The following is a 21,697-nucleotide window of genomic DNA, read 5'->3' on the forward strand; positions in this document are numbered from 1 at the left end:
GACAGCAAAACCAGCAGGAAATTTCTTTTCCCTTCTTTACAGTTTCCTTTCTTTTTCCTTCTTCACAATTTCACAGGTAGAAGACTCATTCGTACTGTAGATCTTAGCAACCTCAGCATATTAACCTCTTATTAACCAGCATAGCAACCTCTAAATTATTAAATCTAGAACTTATTAAACCTAGAACTTTCACCTTTTCACTTATAGGAAGGACTTGACAGCTTCTCTTTGGCATATCTGAATTGTCAGCATCACTACTCTTGCGCTTTGGAGCTGTCAACTTTAATAATACAGTAGCCAGTTATTTTATAACTGGCTACTGTATTATTTATAAACTTGCTTTATAGCAAAAGCAAGTTTATTCAGGAAGAGCCAAAAGAACTGCAATTCAGGATATGCAAACTATGGCAAAGCATAGGCAAATCAAGAGAACAAGGAATTTGCTTTACAAGGAAAAGGGGGGAGATAGGAGGGGCTGTGAAAACCAGAGTCCATTGGAGGAAGCTGGTAGTACAAAGTATGAAGGCTTCTCATTAGTTGGGTTGGTACAGTCTCTGACTGACTGGGCTGTCAGGGCAGAGAGAAGTTTTCTTTTTCCTGCTGGATAGTAAAGTAGAGGGATTTTCCTATCAGAGAGGTAGGTGTACACTTCTTTCTGCTTGGAGCAATTGATGACGCATGGCAGAGTGTGAGAGTTTCCCCTACAGGTCTGTCCTGATTCCAATTTTAGCTGAGGTTTCTTTAATTCCACAGGGCCATTGTTAATAAAATAAGGGTTAGTTGAACACAAGCACTGCAATATGGCAACTGTTATCTGATAACTGAGATGGCTACTAAGTGAAGAACAGGCAGGATACACTGGACAAAGGGATGATTCATGTCCCAGGTGGGACAGAGCAGGATGACGTGAGATTTTAAACTTATGAATTGCTACTCAGAACAGCGCACAATTTTACACTTATGAATTGTTTATTTCTGGAATTTTCCATTTAATATTTTTGGACCACAGTTGACCACTGGTAACTGAAACCGTGGAAAGCGAAACCGTGGATAAGGGGGGGGACTACTGTAATTATAATAAATGTGAATGAACTTATTCTCAATTAAAAGAATTCTGAGATGAGGTAAAAAGAAGAGTGATAAAATCTAACTATATTCAATCTATACAAATTATAAAATAAAACAATATGAAAACGTTAAGAAGAAAAAGATTAAATGATATACTAAATAAAACAAGTATGGCAATATTATTAATAGTAGACAAAACGGAATTAAAAGCAAAAAGTATTCAATAGGACAGTTAGTTGACTCATCTAACCTGCCTCTTTCCATCAGCAGAAACGACAAGACAGGACAAGAAAGGCAACATGGACAAACGGGCCAATAGGCCTGCAGTACCTAACAAATGTCTAAATACACAGGTTACGTACAACTCCTTTTATGTACAATCCTAAGAAGACAATTTCGTTATGATTTGTTCCTTTATTGCATAATCCATTCTATACTTTTATAGTCATTTCCACAAGCCACAGCTGATTAGACAATATGTCACTCTTCTGTTTACTGTGTACTTGTTCCTTTTCTGTTTGCTTTTCCAAATATATTGGTGGTATGTATATATTCCCTTGAACTATCTGACATTACATCTTTAGAGCCATTATATAATCTTGCTATATTTTCAATATATTTTCCTCTTCCAATATAATAAATTACTCTCTTGATTAATAAAACTTTACATGAAAAATGAGTGATATTTCACTTTGAGTAACACAATTAGCAAACTCTTCCTAATGGCAAAATATGCAATTTAGTGCCTAAGGAACACATCATTCATTTATTCATTTACCATCCACATGGAACAATGATAAAAATTAACCATGTATTAAGCCACAAGTAAAACCACAATATCTATCATAAAGCAGAACTCTGACAGGCCACATTCTCTAATTACAATCCAATAAAATTAGAAATTAACAATAAAAGAATGACAATTTTTAAAAAGTATTACTTTAAAAATTTTAAACATAATTTTAAATAATTCTTAAGAGGAAACTAAAACTGAAATTATAAACTATTTAGAAAGAATAGCAATAGATTTAGAGAATCTATAGAACAATGTCAAAGTGGTATTCACTGGAAAATTTGTAGTCTTAAATATAGAAAATTTAAAAAAACAAAATAAATGGAGAAAAATACAATTAAAAAGATTACAAAAGAAGAAGGAAAAAAATAAAGACAAAATGGGAAATTAATGAAATAGAAAATAATAGAAAGATTAAAAATGTAAAATTAATAGGACTATTAAACATGATCAATAAGTCAAAAATAAATGGCTTGAAAAGATCAAAATATAGAAACCTCTAGCAAATCTGATTAAGAAAAAAGGAGATGATACAAATAATATTAGATATTAGAAAAGATATTATATATTTAGAGGAAATTTTTAACTTATTAGAGAACAAAATACTTTATGCCATAAAAAGTGACAAGCTGGGTGAAATGAATAGCTCAGGAACATATAAAGTAAGAAAAATTGATTCAAAAAAAGTTAGTAACCCTGCAAAGAACAAAAAATGAAAGAAATTGTAGAGAAACCCAACTTTTAGATCCAGAGACAATGGTGAGCTAAAATGGGTTGCTCGCTCTTCTCTCTGAATTCAAATCTGTTTTTACAAATAAGTGAGAAGGAGGTTAATGGATTCCACAATCGAATCCAAAAAGTGTGAGAAATTCCCTGGTGGTGAAACACTGGAAACTTGACAATTAAAAACAGTAACAAGACAAAGATGTTTGCTCTCTCTAAAACTAGAGAACATATACTAAAGGTTCTATCTACAAGAAGTTAAGAAAAATAGAGTTGCAACTATTAGAAATCAAGAGATAAAACTATCACTATTTACAGATAATATGATTGTCTATCTAGGTAATCCCAGCAAACCAACTAAAGGACAACTCATACTGTTAAGAGAGTTCAGTGAGATAGCCAGATAAAACAATCAAAATTTTAAAAATTGATAGCCTTCCTATATACCGTCAATAACTGACCATAAAATGCAATGGTATGCAATGTAAAGAAGGACTCACAATATCAAACTCCATAAAATACCAAGAAATAAACCTATCAAGAAATATAAAACCTAAATGATGAGTTATAAAATATCACAGAAAGACATAAAGATCTGAATAGATGGAGAGAGATACCATATTCCTAGATAGATAGATTTCAGAACTGTAAAAGGAAGAATTCTTCCACAAACTAATCTATAAAGCCAATTTCAGTAGGACTTTTTATAAATCTTGACAAACTGATTCTAAAGTTCATAGGGAGGAAAAATGCAGGAATATCCAAAAAAAATTTTTAAATAACAGTAAGAACGGACTTGCCTTACCAGATAACAAAACATGCAATAAAAGAATAGCAAGTAAAACAATGTGGTATTGTCATGGCAACAGAATAAACAGGCTAACAGTAAGTGTCCAGAATCAGATCCTTAGGAATTTAGTTTATGAGAAGGTGGCATTCCAAATCAATAGGCAAAGAGAGAAAGACAACATAGTTATCAAACACTCCTATCTTTCAGGGACAAAATATAATTAAATTCTTAACTCATACCACATGTAAAAATTAACTCCAGATGCCTATGAAAAGCTTTTAGGTAAAAATAAAATGATTTTAAAGTATTAGAAGAAACGATAGGAAAAGTCCTATGATCTTAGGATGTGTGGCAGAGACAGCTTTACCTACCCAACATTCATTCTTTATTTCCTTATTAATAGCAGAATCCTAATTTTAATATAGGCACACTATCACCAAGATATTTCCCAGTCTCTTTTGCACTTAGCTGTATTAGGTGTGAAAGGGTTATCTGGGACTTCCAAGAAACCTACTGAAAAGAGAGAGGATACTCAAGTGTAATGGCTGAAGCTCTAGTAGTAATTTTGGACAATGAGGTGACCTTGAAATAGAAGTCATGTGTGGGATAGCAGAGCAGAAAGATAGAAACATAGTATTCATGACACCTTGAAGCCACTATATCTACCTTAGACTATCTACCTTGAGTTGTATATTCTGTGAGAGAAAAGTAGCCTATTTTGTTTAATCTACTGTTAATTCATTTTATTACCATTTTATGTAGTTGAACCTAATCTTAAGAAATACAGGATGGGAAAGGCCTTCCTAAATAAGCAAGACACAAAACCTAGAAGTCATAAGGAAACGACTGACATGTATGATTTTATAACAATTTAAAATTTCTGTATAAAACCAAATAATATGTATATTCCCTCCTAATAATTAGGGATTTGAAAATTTTTAAATTTTTCACTCATTAGATTGACAAAAGTTCAAAGATAAAAAAACAAGTATTGGGAGGATTTATGGAAATGGTCATTCTTTTTACACTGTGGGTGGGAACTGTAAATAAGATAAGCTTTTTAGAAGGCAATTTGGCATTAAATATTAAATCTTTTCATGTATATACCTTTTCACCCAGAAATTCTTGAAAAATATGGTGTAAATAAAAGAAGTTCATTTCAGCACTATCTGTAATAGCAAAAGTTTGTAAGCCATCTAACTCTTCATCAGTAAAGGAGTGGTTAAAAATTACAGTATGTTCATACTATAGAATACACTGCTATTAAAACACACATTGGTATCAAAATAAATGAGGTTGATGTGTATGTACTGATATAGAAGAACTTCATGACAGGAGCAATAATTATAGTATGACCTTTTTTATATGTAGACATAACATATGTTTATTAGCCCATATATATGTACTAAATAAATAGAAAGGAAATTGGAAGGACCCACAGCAAACTACTGATAACAGTTACTTCTGGGGTCAAGGGAGACCTGACTTTTTGCTTTATAAATTTTATTTTTGAATCTTTAAAAATGAATCCATGCATTACTTATATAATAAGAAGAAACAAACAAATGTGAAAAGAAATCACTGACCTGGAAATACACCCTATAAGTTCATTGAAAAATACCAATTAAAGAAAACAGAGCTAGTGCTGAAGATGAAAGACCCAGGAATTATGAAAAATTAAAAAAACAGCCTTAAAGGGCAGAAAGTTGAAGGATAAAATTTTAAAATTAAGAGGATTAACACCTACCTGAAAAAGAACTGATCTGAAATTCAGCAAAGTAACAGGAATATGAGAGAGACATAAAAGTGGTAACTATTAGCCATCATCACCCACCAAAAGACTGTACATTTTGGATTAAGAAAATACTCCACACACATTCACTCTTCCTAGCCACACTCAAGTAGTTGCATAAAGGTGGGAAATTATAATGGGAAGCTAAATTATGATACATATAAAAACAATTATAAAGTCATCAATTTTAAAATCTGACAGTCCCAATCAAAAGAATGTATGACCCAATCTAAGGTAAGGTAAATGAAAGCGTTAAAATTGCAAATAGAGTGTTCCCAACAAGATGCTTGTGGAAAAATACCTTGATTTAATTTGACTCAGTAATTGATACAACAGAGTATATTGAAAAAAACATTGTCAGAATCAAGAGATCTAGATTCTAGTTCTAGATCAGCCCCCAGTACAGCAACATAACCTCGAGCAAGTCACAACTTATCTGGGCATCACTTAGTTCATTTGTAAAATGAGAGGACCTGGGTACAGGATCTCTAAGTTCTGAATGATCTCTAAGGATATTTCAATTTCTAAAGAAATACATCTAAGAAACAGAACATTAACTTCTGTTGTCCAAGCTGTAGATCTGCCTAATGAGTTGTATACAGCAGTGGAAGTTTGTTTCTGAGATGTCATGGTATTTGGGAGATAAAATTCAATGAGACGTTAGGAAGTATCCCAGAGAACGAGTGACCTCCTTTAGCTAAGGAGAAAAAGGAAATTCTTTGGGCAACTGGTTTTATTGAGCCACATAAAAAAAATCATTCTTACCTGAAATGATCTAAATCAAATGGTTTAACACTAAGACCTAAATACTCAGAAAACCAAGCACTTGGCATAGCAGAAAAGATACCTTGCATTTGTGATTGGAACTGGGTAAAGTCATTACAATACAATGTAACTTTAGTTTACTCTTCCAGTTACTACTCCTCTATACAAACTTCCCTTTCCTGGGAGAATAGTCATCCCATTGTCACAAATACATTCCTTCACTGATATCATTGTTTTTAGTATGTCTTTCCCAGAATACCACTATCATTCAATAGACATTTACTGCATGTGTTTTCATACTGTCCATTATTTTTATACAAATGGTTCTCATTCAAGCCAACCTGAAAGTTCCTGTGGATGAGAAGCATATCTTCTTTCTATTGTCTAACTTCCCTCAACAGATTACACTCTCAACGTTTGTTGATTTAAAAATTCACAAATTATCTCTTTTAATTAAAGTCTGAGAGTTTTGGGAAATTAATTTCGCACCTACATTCTGACTCATTCTTATGTAAATATGTTCTTTCTTGTATTAAGGAAAACAAATTTAAAATAAGTTTAAAAAAAAAAACCTTCATAAATATGAATTAGGGACAGGTGATCAGTATTTTAAGACATTTAACAATTGATTTTCTTTACCAATTTACTTTCATTTCTCTTGTTTTAATTCTTCCTCCCATTGGAAATCTGTAAATAAACAAGGCAAAACTTTTATTATTATTATTTATTTTAACTGAATAAAACCTTTTTAAAATTACTTAAAACATATTTAATTTCTGTACCTGATAGTTATCCGATTTGGATCTTTGTTCAAAGTATTCAGTGTTTTCTTTTCATTTACTCTTAATTGTATATCTAGAAATTCCTTGCAGCTGGCTATCATTGTGACCTATAAAATTTCAGCATTTGTTCATTTAGTTATGTCCATTCTTTACTTCTTTTCTCTCATTTATTTTTTTCTGTATTTATTTATTTTTAATGCTGCCTTGGGACATCACATTTAGCATAATAGAGTTAAAAACCTGCCTTATACATTTTGCTTCTTTAAGGATTCATTCATTCACTAATGAAAGTTTACAAACACTTGTTATATGGCAGACACTGTGTTACACACTGGGGCTATATCAGTAAGATTGTAAAGATTAACAAGATAAAATTTAGAATATTCAGCCTAGCACCTAACACATAATAAGCACTCAATAAATGAAGATTTCATTACTACCGCTATTACTACTGTTATATTATTATTCACCCTTCTATAGTTTGCAAATTATTATTCCTATTGAGGATTATTTTGTAATGAAAACAATGCTGTAGGTATTAAGAAATCTGTATTCTAGAGCCTAATTCTGCCAGATGACTTTGAGCAAAGTACTCTGCTTTGGTTTCTCACACTTGTAAAATGAAACTAACACCTTTTCTAATTCTCTTTCACACTTACTGAACTCAAAATCAGATGAGTTAATGTTAACATTAGGGAGTTTCTATTCTTGATTTCTTCTCAGTTAAGAATAATATTGAACACAACACTGTAAATCAACTATACTTCAATAAAAAATAAATTAAAAAAGAATAATATTTACATGAAAATACAAGCCTTCTACTCATCAATTTTTGTGCAATTTTTAGTATAATAATCTTATCACAATAATCAACTTAGATATTTTAAATAAAAATAAATAGTTTGGATTTGAGAATAAATATAAATTTCATGTTCATATCCCCAGTAATGGAAGAAAGGACCAATACAGTTACCAGGTGCCAAAAACATAACTATGGTTCTATTCATTGCTATAGCTACAAAGTTGCCCCCACTGGTGATATCTTAGTATAGCCTGTTTTTACGCCCATTTGCTCCAAAATCAGTTCTTTTTCCTGGTCTATCACCAATGCTATTCTCTTTCTACTGTTATCATTATTCTGATGCAAATGATTTAGGGAAGAGTTGCAAGTAGGAGGCACATGCATCCCTCAGTATCCCTCATTCATGGCAGACTTTCCTAATATACCATGCCACACCATCTTGGAATCTTTCTCAGCACATTCTTTCTCAACATATTACACTTGGTAACCACTACCAAGGTAATAAGCATTATCACATAAGTTGAAAGGCAGTTGCCATCCTGACTTTGGGTATGTATATGAATTTTCTTAGCCCTAACACAGAGATACAATTGGAAATATATTCTAAGGAGTACTATTCTATATCTTACAATCAAAGGCATATAAGGAGGAAAAACATAAGCACTATTAGAAATGCTTTCTTTTCTGCTCATTTATTCTTAAATTGCATGAGATACACAAATTATTTCCCCCAATATTATTTTATACTATAGCATTATATATTTATTTTCTTGTGAAAATTAATTTACCAGATCCAGTAAAGTTTCTTTTCCACTGATTGTACAAAATTTCTTCACTGTCTCAAATGTAATATAATACCAAGCCATCAGTCTTCCTGCCTCTGTGGGAAAAGATGGAAAAATAAACATTCCCCGTCAGCTGAAACAACTTGAATTTTCATCAGTTTAACAAACATTTCCTTAGCATCTTTGCTGTGCCTTTAACAGCATCAGGTACAAAAGACACCAAAAAATCTAGACGACATGGTCTCTGGAACCTATAGGTTAGCTAGGGAGATAACCACATGTGAAATAGCTAGACTAGAGTACAAAATCCAGTTAATGATAATGTTTACATACACAAACTTAAGTACAGAGGAAATTAAGCCTAAGAGAATGGTCCGTGTGGGATAACCTTCTAGAGAAAATGGGTCTAGAGCAGGATTTTAAAGTAAACAATAGGCCTTGGCAGAAAGGAAATATAGCCATTATGACCTCAGGAAAAAACAAAACTTGTTTATCAAAAGAGTAAAGTTTAAAAGACTATCTTTAGGGCTTCCCTGGTGGCGCAGTGGTTAAGAATCTGCCTGCCAATGCAGGGTACACGGGTTCGAGCCCTGGTCTGGGAAGATCCCACATGCCACGGAGCAACTAGGCCCGTGAGCCACAACTACTGAGCCTGCGCGTCTGGAGCCTGTGCTCTGCAACAAGAGAGGCCGCGATAGTGAGAGGCCGGTGCACCGCGATGAAGAGTGGCCCCTGCTCGCCGCAAGTGGAGAAAGCCCTCGCACAGAAACGAAGACCCAACACAGCCATAAATAAATATTAAATAAATAAATTAATTAAAAAAAAAAAAAGACTATCTTTAGCATAATGTAATGAGAGATATGGCTTGATAAACATAAGACTAAAATTCAGGTCAAACTGACCTGCTTAGAATCTTTGGGCCACCACTTACTAGTTACTAGGTGATCATGTGCAGGTTACTTTACCAGTTTCTTAACGTAATGTGGGAATAATAAAAGTATGCATCTCATATGTTTGTTGTGAAGAAGATTAAATGCAATAATACATGCATAGTACTTAGCACAGTGCCCAACATTAAATAAATGTTGCCTACTTTTATTATCAAAACATGATGAAAGAGGGCTTCTCTGGTGGCGCAGTGGTTGAGAGTCTGCCTGCCAATGCAGGGGACGCGGGTTCGAGCCCTCGTCTGGGAGGATCCCACATGCCGCGGAGCGGCTGGGCCCGTGAGCCACAATTACTGAGCCTGCACATCTGGAGCCTGTGGTCCGCAACAAGTGAGGCCGCGGTGGTGAGAGGCCCGCGCACCGCGATGAAGAGTGGCCTCCGCTTGCAGCAACTAGAGAAAGCCCTCACACAGAAACGAGGACCCAACACAGCCATAAATAAATAAATAAAATAAATTAAAATTTTAAAAAAATGATGAAAGATAGAATACAGAGGCCCTGAAATAGCCTCTAAATGCTATAAAGGAGTTTAGATTTTGGTTTTGATTTGTAAAATAACAGAGGACCACTTAAAATTCTTGAGCAATATTTCAATTAAATTGGAATTTGAAACTAAATTGTTTTGGAAATAAAACATCAGGTAGGCTGTGGGTAGGAGGATGGGTAGAGTGAGGATAAGTAACTGATGAAATGGAATTTATTTAAAAGTTTACTGGCTTCAATTATAAGTTGTCAAAAACATTACAAAGAATTTCAAGTCTTGTGAACACACACAAAAAACAGCTGAGAAGAGGAAAACGGCATACTATTGCTCAAGGAAAAGGCTAATATTTAAGTATGTGCTACAGGTTTTGCTGAAGAGGAAAGAATTTGACATTCCATCACTTATAGGCATCAAGAATAAGGTACAGTAGACAGAACTTAAGACTCAGGAATAGCCACTTTCTCAATTAGGAGTCTAGTGAATATGTTCAGCCAAAATGTGAGTAATGCAGTGGTCCATCAAAGGGAGATTCTAAGAGCAGTGTGTGAGATAGCGAGAATGTGGTTACCAAGGGAACTAGTATATGTTATATTTAGGGTATATTTAAAGATGCTCCTCTTATTCTAGATGTTTATAAATTAATATAGGGTATCTCCCTGCTAGTGAAAATGAAAGGTTTCAAGAAAACGCTTGATGTTTGCTGGCTTATTAGTAAGGATGAAGGTTTCCTAGGTAAGGTATAAAATTAAACTAGAAAGAAAGCTATAAAGAAAATGAGTCAAGGTAGAAGGAATGAAAAATTTTTTAAAAATTTGCAAGTGAAGAGAGAAAATAAAGAGTCACCTTGCTCGAAGAGGATTAACCAAGATGGCGGAGTAGAAGGACGTGCTCTCACTCCCTCTTGCGAGAGCACCAGAATCACAACTGGCTGCTGGACAATCATTGACAGGAAGACACTGGACTTCACCAAGGAGGATACCCCACGTCCAAGGACAGAGGAGAAGCCACAGTGAGATGGTAGGAGGGGTGCAATCAGAGTAAAATCAAATCCCATTACTGCTGGGTGGCTGACTCACAGACTGGTGAACACTTATACCACAGAAGTCCACCCACTGGAGTGAAGCTTCTGAGCCCCACGTCAGGCTTCCCAACCTGGGGGTCCAGCAACGGGAGGAGGAATTCCTAGAGAATCAGACTTTGAAGCCTAGTGGGAATTGATTGCAGGACTTTGACAGGACTGGGGGAAACAGAGACCCCACTCTTGGAGGGCGCACAGAAAGTAGTGTGCGCATTGGGACCCAGGGGAAGGAGCAGTGACCCTGGGGGAGACTGAACCAGACCTACTTCCTAGTGTTGGAAGGTCTCCTGCAGAGGCGGGGGATGGCTCTGTTTCACAGTGGGGACAAGGACACTGGCAGCAGAAGTTCTGGGAAGTACTCCCTGGCATGAGCCCTCTCAGAGTCTGTCATTAGCCCCACCAAAGAGCCCAGATAGGCTCCAGTGCTGGGTGGCCTCAGGCCAAACAACCAACAGGGAGGGAACCCAGACCCACCCATCAACAGTCAAGTGGATTAAAGTTTTACTGAGCTCTGACCACCACAGCAACAGTCAGCTCTACCCACCACCAGAGCCTCCCATCAAGCCTCTTAGATAGCCTCAACCACGAGAGGGCAGAGAGCAGAAGCAAGAAAAACTATAATCCTGCAGCCTGTGGAAAAAAAACCACATTTACAGAAAGGTAGACAAAATGAAAAGGCAGAGGGCTATATACCAGATGAAGGAACAAGATAAAACCCCAGAAAAACAACTAAATGAAGTGGAGATAGGCAACCTTCCAGAAAAAGAATTCAGAATAATGATAGTGAAGATGATCCAGGACCTCGGAATAAGAATGGAGGCAAAGATCGAGAAGATGCAAGAAATGTTCAACAAAGACCTAGAAGAATTAAAGAACAAAGAAACAGAGATGAACAATACAATAACTGCAATGAAAACTACATTAGAAGGAATCAATAGCAGAATAACTGAGGCAGAAGAACGGATAAGTGACCTGGAAAACAGAATGGTGGAATTCACTGCTGCGGAACAGAACTAAAGAAAAAAGAATGAGAAGAAATGAAAGACAGCCTAAGAGACCTCTGGGACAACATTTAAAAGCAACAACATTTGCATTATAGGGGTCCCAGAAGGAGAAGAGAGGAGAGAAAGGACCGAGAAAATATTTGAAGAGATTATAGTCAAAAAAACTTGCCTAACCTGGAAAGGAAATAGGCACCCAAGTCCAGGAGAGCACAGAGAGTCCATACAGGATAACCAAGGAGACACACCGAGACACATAGTAATCAAGCTGGTAGAAATTAAAGACAAAGAAAAATTATTGAAAGCAGTAAGGGAAAAACGACAAATAATATACAAGAGAACTCCCATAAGGTTAACAGCTGATTTCCCAGGAGAAACTCTACAAGCCAGAAGGGAGTGTCATGATATACTTAAAGTGATGAAAGGGAAGAACCTACAACCAATATTACTCTACCCGGCAAGGATCTCATTTAGATTTGATGGAGAAATCAAAAGCTTTAGAGACAAGCAAAAGCTAAGAGAATTCAGCACCACTAAACCAGCTCTACAAAAAATGTTAAAGGAACTTCTCTAAGTGGGAAACACAAGAGAAGAAAAGGACTTACAAAAACAAACCCAAAACAATTAAGAAAATGGTCATAGGAACATACATATTGATAATTACCTTCAACGTGAATGGATTAAATGCTCCAACGAAAAGACACAGGCTTGCTGAATGGATACAAAAACAAGACCCATATATATGCTGTCTACAAGAGACCCACTTCAGACCTAGGGACACATACAGACTGAAAGTGAGGGGATGGAAAAAGATATTCCATGCAAATGGAAATCAAAAGAAAGCTGGAGTATCAATACTCATATCAGATAAAATAGACTTTAAAATAAGAATGTTACAAGAGACAAGGAAGGACACTACATAAAGATCAAGGATCAATCCAAGAAGAAGATTAAACAATTACAATATATATGCACCCAACAGAGGAGCACCTCAATACATAAGGCAACTGCTAACAGCTATAAAAGAGGAAGGAAATCGACAGTAACACAATAATAGTGGGGGACTTTAACACCTCACTTACACCAATGGACAGATCATCAAAATGAAAATAAAAAGGAAACAGAAGCTTTAAATGACACAATAGACCAGATAGATTTAATTGATATTTATAGGACATTCCATCCAAAAACAGCAGATTATACTTTCTTCTCAAGTGCGCACAGAACATTCTCCAGGATAGATCACATCTTGGGTCACAATTCAAGCCTCAGTAAATTTAAGAAAATTGAAATCATATCAAGCATCTTTTCTGAACACAACGCTATGAGATTAGAAATGAATTACAGGGAAAAAAACGTAAAAAACACAAACACATGGAGGCTAAACAATACGTTTCTAGATAACCAAGAGATCACTGAAGAAATCAAAGAGGAAATCAAAAAATACCTAGAGACAAATGACAATGAAAACACGACGATCCAAAACCTATGGGATGCAGCAAAAGCAGTTCTTAGAGGGAAGTTTATAGCTATACAAGCCTACCTCAAGAACAAGAAAAATCTCAAGTAAACAATCTAACCTTACACCTAAAGGAACTAGAGAAAGAAGAACAAACAAAACCCAAAGTTAGCAGAAGGAAAGAAATCATAAAGATCAGAGCAGAAATAAATGAAATAGAAACAAAGAAAACAATAGCAAAGATCAATAAAACTAAAAGCTGGTTCTTTGAGAAGATAAACAAAATTGATAAACCATTAGCCAGACTCATCAAGAAAAAGAGGGAGAGGACTCAAATCAATAAAATTAGAATGAAAAGGAGAAGTTACAACAGACACCACAGAAATACAAAGCATCTTAAGAGACTACTACAAGCAACTCTATGCCAATAAAATGGACAACCTGGAAGAAATGGACAAATTCTTAGAAAGGTATAACCTTCCAAGACTGAACCAAGAAGAAACAGAAAATATGAACAGACCAATCACAAGTAATGAAATTGAAACTGTGATGAAGAATCTTCCAACAAACAAAAGCCCAGGACCAGATGGCTTCACAGGAGAATTCTATCAAACATTTAGAGAAGAGCTAACACCTATCCTTCTCAAACTCTTCCAAAATATTGCAGAGGGAGGAACACTCCCCAACTCATTCTACGAGGCCACCATCACCCTGATACCAAAACCAGACAAAGATGTCACAAAGAAAGAAAACTACAGGCCATATCACTGATAAACATAGATGCAAAAATCCTCAACAAAATACAAGCAAACAGAATCCAACAGCACATTAAAAGGATCATACACCATGATCAAGTGGGGTTTATTCCAGGAATGCAAGGATTCTTCAATATACGCAAATCAATCAACGTGACACATCATATTAACAAATTGAGGAGAAAAACCATGTGATTATCTCAATAGATGCAGAGAAAGCTTTTGACAAAATTCAACACCCATTTATGATAAAAGCCCTGCAGAAAGTAGGCATAGAGGGAACTTTCCTCAACATAATAAAGGCCATATATGACAAAACCACAGCCAACATTGTCCTCAATGGTGAAAAACTGAAACCATTTCCACTAGATCAGGAACAAGACAAGGTTGCCCACTCTCACCACTATTATCAACATAGTTTGGAAGTGTTAGCCACAGCAATCAGAGAAGAAAAAGAAATAAAGGAATCCAAATCGGAAAGAAGAAGTAAAGCTGGTCACTGTTTGCAGATGACATGATAGTATACATAGAGAATCCTAAAGACGCTCCCGAAAACTATCTAGAGCTAATCAGGAATTTTGGTACGTAGCAGGATACAAAAGTAATGCACAGAAATTTCTTGCATTCCTATACACTAATGATGAAAAATCTGAAAGTGAAATTAAGAAAAACTCCCATTTACCATATTGCAACAAAAAGAATAAAATATCTAGGAATAACCTACCTAAGAAGAACAAAAGACCTGTATGCAGAAAATTATAAGACACTGATGAAAGAAATTAAAGATGATACAAATAGATGGAGAGATATACCATGTTCTTGGATTGGAAGAATCAATATTGTGAAAATGACTCTACTACCCAAGCAATCTACAGATTCAGCAATCCCTATCAAATTACCAATGGCATTTTTCACAGAACTAGAACAAAAAATTTCACAATTTGCATGGAAACACAAAAGACCCCGAATAGCCAAAGCAATCTTCAGGATGAAAAATGGAGCTGGAGGAATCAGGCTCCCTGTCTTCAGACTATATTACAAAGCTACAGTAATCAAGATAGTTTAGTACTGGCACAAAAACAGAAACATAGATCAGTGGAACAGGATAGAAAACCCAGAGATAAACCCATGCACATATGGTCACCTTATCTTTGATAAAGGAGGCAAGCATATACAGTGGAGAAAAGACAGCCTCTTCAATAAGTGGTGTTGGGAAAACTGGACAGGTACATGTAAAAGTATGAAATTAGAACATTCCCTGACACCATACACAAAAATAAACTCAAAATGGATTAAAGACCTAAGTGTAAGGGCAGACACTATCAAACTCTTAGAGGAAAACATAGGCAGAACACTGTATGATATAAATCACAGCAAGATCCTTTTTGACCCAGCTCCTAGAGAAATGGAAATAAAAACAAAAATAAACAAATGGGACCTAATGAAACTTCAAAGCTTTTGCACAGCAAAGGAAACCATAAACAAGACCAAAAGACAACCCTCAGAATGGGAGAAAATATTTGCAAATGAAGCAACTGACAAAGGATTAATCTCCAAGATTTACAAGCAGCTCATGCAGCTCAATAACAAAAAAACGAACAACCCAATCCAAAAATGGGCAGAAGACCTAAATAGACATTTCTCCAACGAAGATATACAGATTGCCAACAGACACATGAAAGAATGCTCAACATCATTAATCATTAGAGAAATGCAAACCAAAACTACAATGAGATATCATCTCTCACCAGTCAGAATGGCCATCATCAAAAAATCTAGAAACAATAAATGCTGGAGAGAGTGTGGAGAAAAGGGAACACTCTTGCACTGTTGGTGGGAATGTAAATTGATACAGCCACTATGGAGAACAGTACAGAGGTTCCTTAAAAAACTAAAAATAGAACTACCATATGACCCAGCAATCCCACTACTGGGCATATACCCTGAGAAAACCATAATTCAAAAAGAGTCATGTACCAAAATGTTCATTGCAGCTCTATTTACAATAGCCAGGACATGGAAGCAACCTAAGTGTCCATCATCGGATGAATGGATAAAGAAGATGTGGCACATATATACAATGGAATATTACTCAGCCATAAAAAGAAATGAAATGGAGGTATTTGTAGTGAGGTGGATGGAGTGAAAGTCTGTCATACAGAGTGAAGTAAGTCAGAAAGAGAAAAACAAATACAGTATGCTAACACATACATATGGAATCTAAGGAAAAAAAAAAAAAGGTCATGAAGAACTTAGTGGCAAGACGGGAATAAAGACACAGACCTACTAGAGAATGGACTTGAGGATATGGGGAGGGGGAGGGGTAAGATGTGACAGGGTGAGAGACTGGCATGGACATATATACACTACCAAATGTAAAATAGATAGCTAGTGGGAAGCAGCCGCATAGCACAGGGAGATCAGCTCGGTGCTTTGTGACCACCTAGAGGGGTGGGATAGGGAGGGTGGGGGGGGGAGGGAGACGCAAGAGTGAAGAGATATGGGAACATATGTATATGTATAACTGATTCACTTTGTTATAAAGCAGAAACTAACACACCATTGTAAAGCAATTATACTCCAATAAAGATGTTTAAAAAAAAAAAAAAAATAAAAAAAAAAAAACATTTAGAGAAGAGCTAACACCCATCCTCCTCAAACTCTTCCAAAAAATTGCAGAGGAAGGAACACTCCCAAACTCATTCTATGAGGCCACCATCACCCTCATACCAAAACCAGACAAAGATACTACAAAAAAAGAAAATTACAGACCAATATCACTGATGAATATAGATGCAAAAATCCTCAGCAAAATACTAGCAAACAGAATCCAACAACACATTAAAAGGATCATACACCATGATCAAGTGGGATTTATCCAGGGATGCAAGGATTCTTCAACATATGCAAATCAATCAATGTGATACACCATATTTACAAATTGAAGAATAAAAACCATATGATCATCTCAATAGATGCAGAAAAAGCTTTTGACAAAATTCAACACCCATTTATGATAAAAACTCTCCAGAAAGTGGGCATAGAGGGAACCTACCTCAACATAATAAAGGCCATATACAACAAACCCACAGCAAACATCATTCTCAATGGTGAAAACTGAAACCATTTCCTCTAAGATCAGGAACGAGACAAGGATGTCCACTCTCACCACTATCATTCAACATAGTTTTGGAAGTCCTAGCCACGGCAATCATAGAAGAAAAAGAAATAAAAGAAATACAAATTGGAAAAGAAGAAGTAAAACTGTCACTGTTTTCAGATGACATGATACTATACATAGACAATCCTAAAAACGCCACCAGAAAACTACTAGAGCTAATCAAGGAATTTGGTAATGTTGCAGAATACAAAATTAATGCACAGAAATCTCTTGCATTCCTATACACTAATGATGAAAAATCTGAAAGAGAAATTATGGAAACACTCCCATTTACCATTGCAACAAAAAGAATAAAATACCTAGGAATAAACTTACCTAGGGAGACAAAAGACCTGTATGCAGAAAACTATAAGATGCTGATGAAAGAAATTAAAGATGATACAAACAGATGGAGAGATATACCATGTTCTTGGATTGGAAGACTCAATATTGTGAAAATGACTATACTACCCAAAGCAATCTACAGATTCAATGCAATCCCTATGAAATTACCAATGGCATTTTTTATGGAACTAGAACAAATCATCTTAAAATTTGTATGGAGACACAAAAGACCCTGAATAGCCAAAGCAGTCTTGAGGGAAAAAAACGGAACTGGAGGAATCAGACTCCCTGACTTCAGACTATACTACAAAGATACAGTAATCAAGACAATATGGTACTGGCACAACAACAGAAACATAGATCAGTGGAACAAGATAGAAAGCCCAGAGATAAACCCACGCACCTATGGTCAACTAATCTATGACAAAGGAGGCAAAGATATACAATGGAGAAAAGACAGTCTCTTCAATAAGTGGTGCTGGGAAAACTGGACAGCTACATGTAAAAGAATGAAATTAGAACACTCCCTAACACCATACACAAAAATAAACTCAAAATGGATTCGAGACCTAAATGTAAGACCGGACACTATAAAACTCTTAGAGGAAAACATAGGAAGAACACTCTTTGACATAAATCACTGCACGATCTTTTTTGATCCACCTCCTAGAGTAATGGAAATAAAAACAAAAATAAACAAATGGGACCTAATGAAACTTCAAAGCTTTTGCACAGCAAAGGAAACCATAAACAAGACCAAAAGACAACCCTCTGAATGGGAGAAAATATTTGCAAACGAATCAACGGACAAAGGATTAATCTCCAAAATATATAAACAGCTCATTCAGCTCAATATTAAAGAAACAAACAACCCAATCCAAAAATGGGCAGAAGACCTAAATAGACATTTCTCCAAAGAAGACATACAGATGGCCAAGAAGCACATGAAAAGATGCTCAACATCACTAATTATTAGAGAAATGCAAATCAAAACTACAATGAGGTATCACCTCACACCAGTTAGAATGGGCATCATCAGAAAATCTACAAACAGCAAATGCTGGAGAGGGTGTGGAGTAAAGGGAACCCTCTTGCACTGTTGGTGGGAATGTAAATTGATACAGCCACTATGGAGAACAGTATGGAGGTTCCTTAAAAAACTAAAAATAGAACTACCATATGACCCAGCAATCCCACTACTGGGCATATACCCAGAGAAAACCGTAATTCAAAAAGACACATGCACCCAAATGTTCATTGCAGCACTATTTACAATAGCCAGGTCATGGAAGCAACCTAAATGCCCATCGACAGACGAATGGATAAAGAAGTTGTGGTACATATATACAATGGAATATTACTCAGCCATAGAAAGGAACGAAATGGAGTCATTTCTTGAGATGTGGATGGATCTAGAGACTGTCATACAGAGTGAAGGAAGTCAGAAAGAGAAAAACAAATATCATATATTAACGCATGTATGTGGAACCTAGAAAAATGGTACAGATGAGCCGGTTTGCAGGGCAGAAGTTGAGACACAGATGTAGAGAACAGACATATGGACACCAAGGGGGGAAATCTGCGGTGGGGTGGGGATGGTGGTGTGCTGAATTGGGCGCTTGGGATTGACATGTATACACTGATGTGTATAAAACTGATGACTAATAAGAACCTGCAGTATATAAGTACCGCGCGCTAACCGATTGCGCCACTGGAGCTCCAAGAACCTGCAGTATAAAAAAAAAAAAAAAAAAAAAAAAAACAACTAATACTAAACTTTCACTGGGTTATTTGTATGGAAATATGTTAACATAAATGTTTCAGACATTAAAAAAAAAAAAAGAACTAGATTTCCAAATAATCCATAGGTCAAAGAAGAAATAATGGAAATTAGAAAATACAACAAACTGATTGATAATGCAACTATTACAAATCACAGCTAATAAAAATTCTTAGCCTTAAATAAATATATAGTATTCCTATACATTTACGTAAACCTTTATTTCCTGTAAATATATAGTATATGCATTCCTATAAAATCTTGTATTCTATAAACTGCATACTAAAAATAACAAGGCTTATGGGAAAAAGTATTGAGGCAAACAACTAAAAAATTCATACAACCTTATAACAAGAGCACTAACCTAAATAATCCTAATAAAAATACTAGCACAGTTAAAAAGACATGTTAAATTCCTCATAAAGTTATATATACATACATATATGTAACACTTTATGTGTGTGTGTTTTAAGTAGCTTGATGGTGTAGGGTGTTTTGTTGTGGGGGTGTGTTTGTTGTGTTGGGTTGTAACAAGAGTTGAGGCTGCTGAGTTAATAAACACAAAGGACAAAATGTCCAATGATTGGGCATTGCATAATATGTGCTTTCAAAGCAGAGTACATGACAAACCTGGGTCCAGAGGAGAAACAGGTAAAATGGCATCATGTACAACACTGTATTCCTCTGAAAACTCAGCTACATTCAGCTAGAATGTATATTTTATGTTAAGCTGCTGTGATGGTTAATTTTATGTGTCAACTTAACTGGGCCATAGGGTGCCCAGGTATTTGGTCAAATATTATTCTGGGTATGTCTGTAAAGGTGTTTTGGATGATATTAACATTTAAATTAATAGACTGAACACTGATAGAACATTAGTGCTCTTTGCAATATTAATGGATTTCCATTTAAAAGATTTCTGTGGGCAAATAAGAATGTAAAAATCTTAGGCTAATCAATTTCAGCTCTTTTTTACTACCTTTCTTCTTAGCACCTTTAATATGCTACTGAACCCCATGAATCTCCTAGAGAAGATAGTTTAGAGTAAAACTGCATTCTCTATTTTAATTTGGAATCTCTCTCCCCCCACGCCCAGAACACCCACTAAGATAAATTGGTGTATGACATGAAGATCTAAATAGATTTTCACTATACCACTTATTGAAACATCAATCCCAAGGCAGTTCTCAATTTTAAGGTGCAAAAGAAGCATCCAGGGAACAAGCTTAAAATCTAAATTACTGGTTTTACTCCTAGAAGGTGAGGTTTGTAAGTCTGGAGTAGGGTTCATTAATTTCATTTTTAACATAACAGCACCCTCAGTTGACTTTGAGAGGAAGTAGTTAACCCAGCCACACTTTAGGAAATATTACCCTGCTACGTGATAAGGAATATTTTCAGCTCCAAGATTGGATTGTCCTTTTGGACATTCCTGCCTGGACATGGAATGAGTGAGGAATGAAAGAGAAACCAAAGACATCAAACATTTTATAATAGGCTTAACAAACCGGTTATGCTATTGAGAATAAGAGGCAAGTAGAGATACATTTTCCTAACCTTGAACAAAAAAGAGCAACAACTCATGTTTTCAGAGGAATTTTTTTTTTGCTGTAAATGTTCATTATCCCATTTCATCATCACAACAACCCAGTAAGGTAAGTAGGACATGTAATATATTCTTGTTTTACAGATAAATAAACTAAGGCTCAGTGAGCATAAGGTCACAGCTAGCATAGTGGCAGAACTGGGACTGAAATCCAGGCATTTGGAACACAAATTTTATGTTCATTCCACTGTATAGTATTGCAGGTCAAATTAACTGTTATATGCTCTGGGTGTCAAGTTTCATGTCATATATGTAAGAAAAGATTTCCAATAGAAAACTAACGTTCAAATGTCATAGCAAAGGTGAGAGACCAGGATCAAAACTACAATTCATTTACATAATGACCATAGCTTAAGCTGTGAAGGTAAATTATGTTTTCAAAGAAATTATCATAAACTGGGAATAAAGGTCCAACATCTACACATTTAAGAAGCCCATAGTAAAGCAAAAAAGGTCAGCAAAGAGAAATTGACTAAAGAAGCAGAAAGAGAATCAAAAGAATGTTAAAAATAAGAAAATTAATCAGGTAGTATCCACTGATGATTGAGAAAGAGGACAAATATTACACATATCATTTATTAGGTATGTTTAAAGGCAGAAGGAATGTTATCAGTGGATTCAAGAAGTTCCACAGGGAAAGAATGATAGTGGGAATAAGATTCTTGAGAATTAAAGTATCTGAAGAATAGATGAAGTTATATTAGTGATTCTCATGCCCCCTTTAGTGAGACATCCTAAAATACAAAGAAGGTAATTCTCACAAACAAATTAGGTTTATCAGA

General features: G+C 35.5%; 1 protein-coding gene across 1 annotated transcript in view; it reads right to left on the reverse strand.

Moving 5' to 3' along the window:
- Positions 1-21,697, reverse strand: part of HFM1 (helicase for meiosis 1) — a 136,775-nt gene that overhangs the window by 64,441 nt on the left and 50,637 nt on the right. Inside the window, exons 22-24 of the mRNA XM_036833641.1 lie at positions 8,304-8,395; positions 6,714-6,820; positions 6,571-6,618 (exon numbers count right to left, since the gene is read on the reverse strand). Coding sequence (XP_036689536.1) covers positions 6,571-6,618; positions 6,714-6,820; positions 8,304-8,395 — 247 coding nt within the window. The remainder of the gene's footprint in view (positions 1-6,570; positions 6,619-6,713; positions 6,821-8,303; positions 8,396-21,697) is intronic.

Source organism: Balaenoptera musculus, chromosome 1 (genome assembly GCF_009873245.2).
Source record: "Balaenoptera musculus isolate JJ_BM4_2016_0621 chromosome 1, mBalMus1.pri.v3, whole genome shotgun sequence".
NCBI classification, from domain to species: domain Eukaryota; kingdom Metazoa; phylum Chordata; class Mammalia; order Artiodactyla; family Balaenopteridae; genus Balaenoptera; species Balaenoptera musculus.